The sequence below is a fragment of the Misgurnus anguillicaudatus genome, chromosome 10, assembly GCF_027580225.2.
Source record: "Misgurnus anguillicaudatus chromosome 10, ASM2758022v2, whole genome shotgun sequence".
Lineage (NCBI taxonomy): Eukaryota > Metazoa > Chordata > Actinopteri > Cypriniformes > Cobitidae > Misgurnus > Misgurnus anguillicaudatus.
The window spans coordinates 23,806,710-23,815,811 of record NC_073346.2 but is presented as its reverse complement, the minus strand read 5'-3'; the positions used below and the strand labels follow the sequence as shown (position 1 = coordinate 23,815,811).

General features: G+C 40.7%; 1 protein-coding gene across 2 annotated transcripts in view; it reads right to left on the bottom strand.

Annotated features, from left to right (window-relative positions):
- Positions 1-591: 591 nt before the first annotated feature.
- The window catches only part of znf804b (zinc finger protein 804B), a 161,946-nt gene continuing 153,435 nt past the window's right edge, over positions 592-9,102 (bottom strand). For both annotated transcript variants that reach the window (XM_055210156.2, XM_055210155.2), the window contains exons 3-4: positions 5,027-5,157; positions 592-4,755 (exon numbers count right to left, since the gene is read on the bottom strand). In XM_055210156.2, coding sequence (XP_055066131.2) covers positions 1,440-4,755; positions 5,027-5,157 — 3,447 coding nt within the window. In that variant the 3' untranslated portion in view covers positions 592-1,439. The remainder of the gene's footprint in view (positions 4,756-5,026; positions 5,158-9,102) is intronic.

Below are 9,102 nucleotides of genomic sequence, written 5' to 3'. Positions count from 1 at the left end.
TCACCCAGCAACTCCAGCATAGAGAAAAAAAACACTTTACTGATCACAGTGTGTGATTGGATGCAACACATCTTGTCAGTCCTCGGTAACCTTTTGCATGAAAATTTATCACCGCATTTTTTACTCGAGGCACCCATCCAGGACTCTAACTTTTCATTGCATCATTCTGTATAGACTCAACACCCTTTGAATCAGTTTGGAGATATGAATCACCAATCCATTTAGTGCCAGTGAGAGACTGCATGAGCTGAGCTCATGTTTGCCTGAGCAGACGACTCGTACCAGAGAGAGTTAATTAACACAAATGCGCAGTTGTGTTATTGGGCCACTGCTGGCAATGAGAAGCATCATTAACACAAAGTCCCAGTCCCTCAGATCTGAAAAGAGAAAGCTGCTCATTTGAAACGAAGGTGTGTTAACATTTACTGTTTTTGACTTGATTTTACTGAGAGCTGTCATGGAGGGTAAATGCCAGTTTAGACACAATCCACCTCTAGGCAAATGCCAAGTGCTCTTCAATGTCTTTTTTGTGTGTTAAAAGTCCTCCTTAAGTCAAGATCTAAACTGTAAAAATGCTAGTAATGACAAACCTTTAAATGACATTTAATTTATTATTCTTCCCATGACATTATCATACAGATAAAAGTATGTTCAGCTCTACCAAAATAAGAACAAATAAAAAGTGCTTTTAACATGTATGCAACAATCAAGTGCATGTTATTTCTTCTTACATTACAAAGTATGAATACATAAATACAATTGAAGATATTACACTCTGAATAGATCGAGAAACATTATTGCATGTCCACACGACAGCTGAGATAGTCAGTATCCAAACGTACTCTACCCTACTTAACAACACAGAAAACATGATTGGGTTTAAACTTTTTTTTTTTTTTTTATGTCTTCACCCAAAAACAATGACTTAATCACATGCTGTATTTCTGGATCAAATACAGTAATCACCTCAGATTGCATACTCTTGAAAATGTTCATGAATACTCTTAGTAGTTAAGACTGGCCCTTAGACCTTGATAAATAAAACCCTTTGATTAACTTGCTTGGCAGCATATCTGTAAAATATGCAAATGATACCCATTACTAATTGAAGAAGGCATTAATGTTCAGGTTATAGTCTTTTTCAGCCAACCGGCGAATGGGCTCAACTGCTGATAGTTCACAGTGCGCTGAGACCGGAGAAGTTCAGCTCTGTGTTGATGCATTGAGACAGCAGGTGTTTGATAAGTGGTAAAGTAATCAAAAAAGAAAAATGACCCATTTCATTGGGTTGGTTGGCACTGCAACACACACAGGTGAAATAACAAATCACTACTCAACGAGAACTTTGGCTGGGAGTAAAAACTAATCACAAGTTCACTTGGGGGACATTTAATGTCAGAAATACTTTTCTATTCTTTCCATTCTCAATCTGAACAGTACTAGCTAGATGGTCCATGGTGGCACTGAAGATCTTGGCTACGAAACAAAGGGTGTAGAAGGGGGTGGAATTGGAGATTACTGGCAGCAGCCGCTGCAGCCGCGGCCATGGGCATTGGACTCAGCATTGTGGGTAGTAAAGAGGCGGGTGGTAGGGGGCGGATAGCCAGTCCAGGAATGTGATGGTGAACAGTGTGGAAGGCCGAGGCTGGGAACAGATGGAGGGGGTGAGCTGCCAACACAGTGGCAGGAGGTGCTGGAAGAAATGTAGTGGGAATTGGGGGGACAAAGTGGGGCTGAGACAGGGAAGGATGAAGGGGAAGAAGGCTAACAGGGGGTCGGTGGGGTGTAATGGAAGAGGGTGATGGTTGGAGTATGCTGTATGGCAGGCATGTTGACAGAGTGGTTTGATTGGCCGGTTCTGGAGCTGTTAACGTTGTATGGCTCATGTCCACAGATGTGTGATGTAGTTCCTGTTGTTCCTGAAGGTGCTGCTGCTGCATGTGCTGCTGGGCTTGAAGCTGGAGATGTCTGTACTTCTCAATCTCTTCTTCAGTGAAGGTGATTGGCTGCTCAGAAAGGGGAGGGGTTGTGCATTTTGCACAGTAGATCCCTGTGGTTTCTGCTTTGTCAACTTGGTCTCTGAGTTCATGTTTTTGTGACAAAGAGCAGTGTGATTTTACAGCTAAATTTTGCTCTTCTGTGTGCTGTTCTGGAACCGTATTGTCAGTTTGTACATTTGATGAGACATTTGTAGATGTTCGAAGATGGTTACTTATAGTGCCACTTGTATCCTTAGTAATCCCTATTTTTCTTGCTCCTTTCTTAATTGATGGGAGTTTACCGATTAGAGGAAGTGCCAGAGGACCATTCGCTTTCTTTGCTTTAATATCCTTCTCAACCAATGTACACTGGTCTGTTGACACTTGGGTAGATTTGGGTGTAGTATTTTCCTGCCCTACACTTGATTTTAAAGAATCTTGCTGAGCTACAGTGTTACTTGGAGCTAAGGGAGGTGAAAGACTTTCCTTTCTAAGAGGAGAATGAGAGTTCTTGACTACTCTTTCTTTTGACCGATTGCTATATTTATGGCTCTGTCTAGGAGGAGATGGTCGAATATTCAAATTATGCATCCATTCTCCACTAAGATCAGAGATGCTAGTGCTACTAGAAGAACTGGGGCTACGAATAGACACTGGTTTATTATACCACCTGTCTTCACTTCTATCTGGACTTGACCATGAAGATTCTTCTCTCTCCCTGTACCTCCTGTTTATTGGACTGAGGTTTTCATCCCACCAGTCCCTGATATCATCTTGGGGTTCAGGACTGTCATAGACTCTATAAATCAACCTGCTATTTTCTGGAATTCTGTGCTCTTTGTTTTTATGCTCCTCAGTAAATCTTTTGTGCCTTCTGATGCCGCACTTCTCGTTCTGATTAGGGCTGTTACAAACGGCTGAATATTTCCGTTTATTGTAGATGCATAAGTCTGTGTAATCCCAGCAGTCTGTATGTTCAAAATCTCTGCACAGATTATCAGACATGTGCCTGTAACCATAGTCAGGAATATTTGGTGAGGAATCTCTAAAGTAAGAATTAAACCGACTGTGTTCCTTTCTCCAAGGTTTTGATCTTGGTGAAGTGGAGCGTCTTTCCGTGTGATACAGAGGCCATTCTCCATCTGATGCCAAGTCTGACAGTCCACTCCATGACCCGGATTTGTCACTGGTGGGAGTTGAGGCAACATCCCTCTTAGACTCATAAACATCATCATACCATCGATAATTATCCCCTCTTCCTGCTGTGTAGTGAAGAGAGTAAGGAAAAGGCCTCCTCCTTTTCACCAAACGCAGTGCAGACACCAACCCCCTCACCGTTTGACATTTCTTCCTTTTACGTGCCGGGGTGGAATGCAAGCTTACGATAATGCTTTTCAGGCTGTGCTCTGGGGTGTCACTTTCATTTGAAGTTTCATCTCTCACTGATCTTTTTCTCTTCCCAAGCTTGTGCCTTCTCTCAGCGCGTGCTTGCTTGTGTTGTGACGCGTCAGTTGGGGCGCTTTGGAATTCAAAGCGTTCTCCAGCTTCTGTTTTTGAGCAGGTTTTGAGCGCACAGGCTGCTTGCCGGCTCCTGACAGCATCTAATTTACGCCTACGAGTTTTTCCCTTTCTCCTGTGTTTGGGTCTCTTTGGTTTTAAAATGCCTAATTTATCTCCAGGAACATGGTGTGTTTGTGACTCAGTCCTGTCATCCTGGCCTGCGAGTCGATCGACAACACCAAACTCCATCTCTACAGGGTTTGTGCTCTTCTCTTTGCCTTCCCTGTGTTTGAAAAAGAAGCAGAGCGGATTACAACTGTAAGATACACGCTGCTCATCTGATGTGTACTGCACGAGTTCAGAAGGCCATTTTAGAGTGTTCCCGTCCTTACTGAGCACATTTAGGAAAGCCTTACTGCTCTGATCTGTATTTACATCCATGCAAATTGGGTGGATGTTCTCCATATCTGTTTCTGAAACACAGTCTTTCCCATTCTGCACAAAACCCTGTTCACTGTCTTTCTTAGTATTTTGGTGTGCGTCAGTGTGTATTTGGAGTTGGCTTTGGGCCATGGTACCCTGTCCATCTGTGTAAACAGCGGGGCTGGGGCATTCCCTCTCCTCTGATCCCTCATAATTCCCTTCTGCCCTGGGTCTCTGCCCCTCATCAACCAATCTGTCCTCTAAACCAGCTGGCTCCCAGTTTGACTTCTCAAGCTCAGTTGTGCTGTAGTTTTCCTGAATTTGAAGGCTCTCCACATGTTCCACTTGTGCTTCCATTTGCACTGTTTGAGAGTCCCCATCTGCCCAGTCCAAAGCTGGAGGATCATGGGATGGATCGCGGTCATCATTACATGGGGTTCTTGGTGAGCTAGAGCAGGACCAGAGTGCCTCCAGAGCGAGTCTCTGCCTGTGGCGCTGGAGCTCCATTGAGTCGCTGGCATCTTCAAGCCCATCGCTAAACACAGATGCACAAGAGTCAAGTTTCAGCTGAGCTCGCCTGGAGAAGCAGAACGAGACCCCTGCCCTGGGACTCCGGTGTCCTGCCGAAGCCATCGATGGTGAGGAGTGGTGTTTTTCATGGCATGGCTGCTGATGTGTAAGCGTACGAGTAGAGGACAAGGCCTTTAATGAGACATCAGTGGTGATGGGAATCATATCTTGGACTAAAGATGCAGGTGGTTTAGTGTCAAACTTGCAATTGCCATCAGATGAGATTTTGACTTGATCCTGATCTTTGATTGTAGAATTTAGCTTTGGATCTTTCCTGTCATCACTGTAAGTAGAGATGAAATATGTAAAATCAGTCAGCATTCTTTACAATTATATGTAGTGCTGAGCTCTTCTTGGACTAAGCAGAAAGTTTTGAGTCATGAAAGTGAGTGTGTTTTTATAGAACATCAAAGTCTTTCATCTCAAATGATCAAGGGAGAGTCTTCATGACACGACCCCCTTAAGATGGCTGCGTTATATAAAGGATACATTTACTGCTTTGTACAATCAGAAGAGATTGAATGAGATTGTAGATATATATATATATAATTTACCCATCTCTCTGCTGCTTAAGTTGAGCGAGCTGGTGCAGACGTTTCAGAGCTCTTTTCTGCTTCCTCTCATCTTTCCAGGACTTTGAGGAAACATTTCGCGCAAATTCTCTCTGCTTCAGCTCCTTCAGCCTCTGTGACACAAAGCAGGCACATAGAAAATTACTGAGAAAAATGTTTGTTGGTTTCTTAGTATAACAGCAAGCAATAGCCATAATTTCAGCGTCTATAGCAAGGAGTAGACAATGTCGGTCCTGGAGTGCGGATGTCCTCCAGATTTTAGCAGATAAAACTGCTAAAGTAGTTTTCAGGTGACTCTTTAGACCTTGATTTGTTGTTCAGGTGTGCTTGATTAGAGCTGGACCTAAACTTTGCAGGACATCGGCACTCCAGGACCGACCTCGCCTACATCTCGTCTATAGGTTAACTAGACCTGATATTCCAGCTACGATTAACCCACTTCTAGGGAATGGACTGAATATGGTTACATGCCGTTTTTGCCAATAAATAATTATTGCGTTATATAATATTGCATCATGTAAGGAACGCCAACAGTGATTACAAGGTGTTTGGTATATATATGGTCATTCCTGACTTTAGCCACCACTTTCTCCAACGGCTGTTAATAGAGCTCCCATCAATTTTCCACATAAAAGGCTCTCTTTTAAAGGCCCAGTCCACCAGACCAGTTGGTATCTGTCTATTTATCACTCTATCCCTTTAGGGCAGAGGAGAGAAAGATCGAAACAAAGTCAACAGAAAATCAGCAAAGCCAAACTACAATCACAAAACAATAAAAGTGTCAGTGGCGTCTGGATTTGTTCAGCAGACATGAATGGAAAGTCACTTAAACACAGCCAAACGCTTTTGACTTTACTCTGAAGGGAAATAAAAAAGCCAGACTCGTGAGAGGGAATGAAATTGTAAGATATTTATTTCACCCCGCCTCCTTCATGGCCACTGTATTCCCTTCTTACTGCCAGTGCACAGGTGTTTCATTTGCTCTAGTAATAAAACACACTTCCACATTAAAGTAAGAAAAACTGTTGTCTTTAATTGGCCTCAACTAAAATGTGCTACCGGTTGCCACAATTGTACTGTATGTCATAAAATTAAAGCACCTTCGTTTTTAGAAAACGCCTTTATTTTATGATCACGCATGCACACAACTATAAAATGTTGGGAGTCTAGGAGAAGGACAGTTTCTATCTCCTGCATTTTGACAAGCACTGACAGTAAAGAAGAGTATGTGCGAGAAGTTACCAAACTCCAACTGAGCCTGCTGACTTTACACAGCAAAACACACTAATGATGTGGCTTCAATGGCGCAGAGAGCTGCACAGAGGAAAGTATTCAGAGTATGCACAAATAAACAAATAATGCTCCCCTAAAAAAAACTCCATCTTACAATACAACAGCAATGATGTGGTTGAGCAAAACCCACATTTCAATGCAGAAATACACAAGATGCATAAGAAGTATGCAACTTCTGCTCGAACGCTTCTTTCTAGTGAGTGAAATAAAATAGTTTTGGCTTTCTGAAGACATTATTGATGTCAGCCATTTGGTTGTAGATGCTTTTTAGTTCTGTTCACCATTCAGTGTAATGAAGTTCCAGAAACAACAAGATCATTTTCTTCTTAATGGCACAGAGGATTATCAAGGGTGAGAAAATACGCAAATCCCTAAAGAGAATTGAAATTCTTTCTGTGGCAGTCACACAAACATGCAAAAAATAAAAGAGCATGACAGAAAGAGAACAAGAGGTAAGAAATGTTCTCCTGATTCTGAACTGCACTCATTATCAAGGTAAAAGGTGCATTTTATTGTCTGAATAAAGTGTTATTCACAAGACCTTCACAAATACCATGACCTGATGACATCACTAAAGCACTTGACAAGTTTAAAGGCATTCAGCAAGTTTTTAATAATATAATACCATCATAATATAATGCCATCCGAATGGCCATTTCTAAAACATATTTCTCTTCATGTCTATATTTTTCTAGCGTTTTACTCTTAAGAATGCAAGGCACATAGAAAATTGCTACATTTTTTAGCTTTTAAAAAAGATAAAGTCAGCCTTTTTTTCACACCAAGTGCTACTCCAGAAAGCTCTGCTTCTTTTCTCTCTATCGATCTTTTTTACAGCCTGAAAACAATGTAATGTCTATGACAAAATGACGTGCTTATGGTACTAAACCCATCGTATGGCACCAATGACAGATCAGACGTCAGATGTTGATGAGTTAAATGTCTAAATGCTTCACTCATAATTAGCTTTGAATATTTTCATGTTGCTGTCGTTTTCCGCTTTTAGGAAAGATTTTCAATCATTTGAAATTTTTAATGAAACATCTGCCTCATGAATAACTAACAGACGAGAAAGAACAAAAGAATGTTTTAACCATTCACTGAAAAATACATTTATATAATAAATATAAACAAATGACCTCACACACTTTTATTGAAAATTAAAAGCAACTGGGCAAGAATCTAAAATCTTTATATAAAAATGCTAAGATTTTTTTATCTGAATATAGCTTTTCTTTTACTTTCAGTACATTGTAAAATTTTAAATGTTGGACTTGTTTTGTTAGGACAAAAGGCAAACAAGCGGTTTAACACCGAGTGTCATTGGGATTAGTGTAGCGATGCTCTTATTGACCTCTGACCTCCAGTCCATCAATACTGTTGTGTGCTAATGATCAAACACTAACAAATAAATCATTGTGGAAGAACAGTGGTTTGTCTGTATGTCAAAGACCCCTTAGCATATTATTGATGTATGTGTCGTTTGAGTGCAATGTGATAAAAGATACTTGTATACTATCCGCGTAATGGCAGCTATTAAATAATCACATTAACACAGCAGCAAACCAGTTCTCTTTATTTTTGTATCTGCTCTTCAAGTACGCACTGTATGAGATAACAGACTTTCTAATGCTAGTAAAAATACTGATGATAATAGACTAAGGGGCGGTTTCCCAGACAGGGCTTATCCTAGTCCCAGTTTAAAATGCATGTTTGAGCTGCTTTCATTTAAAAACACCTGTTTAATTTTAGCATATACAAGTGGCATTGTTTTGTCTTAAGATGCACACCTGTACTGTTTTTTATAAGGTATGTTTGTAAGTACAGGGTTCCCACACCTCAGTTAACTTCAAATTCAAGGACTTTTCAAGAACTTTCCAGGTCCAATACCCTCAAATTCAAAGACTAAATGTGGGGACACATTTCAAGTAAGAGCAAGGTTACATCGTGTTACCTTTTAAGATACATTGTTACAGTTCCCTTTCGAGGGATTCGGCTGCATCACTGCGGTGACACTTTGGGAATGCCTCCAAGTGCTTCTGAATGTGTATATCAAATTCAACCAATGTTGAGGCTTAACAACAAAGACAGGGTGACGCGGGAGCCAGAAGGTATATCGCTATCTGAAATATTGCCAAAGACGGCGTTACAGGGACGCAGGAAGTATGGCAAGGGAGACGCAGCGCCTCGTTCACTTCTCAGGAAACAACAGTTATGTAACCCGAGACGTTTTCATGTGTCAAACACAACTATGCAAAATAAGCATTTTGGTATGAATCAACATTCGCATACAGAAGATATAAGCATTTAAAGCAAACAGTTTAGCACGTGTGCTTAAAAAGTCTTGAATTTTTATGATATTATCCTACACTACACAGGAATAATATGATTTTTCCAGAAAACGTCTTGAATAAAATAGATGCAAGCACTTTCAATGACCTGTATCTATGTATGTATATTTTCAAAAACTTCCCTGGGCCTTGAATTTTTTCCCATAGACTCACAAACTTTCAAGGATTTCAAGGACCTGTGGGAACCTTGTAAATATGTCTTGAATGACCTAATAACAATAAGGCCTAGTCCTGGATTACCCTAAACTCTGTCCGGGAAACCCTTAAAGATCCCTTAAAGTCTGTGTAAACCAATTCAAAGTATTGTTTCTAAACACATTATATACGTTAGAAATGTATTGCAACACATTACAAATACTGTCAATTATGTAGTTCTTAATCGTGGAGCTACACCGTTAAACAGTTTTTCAGAGT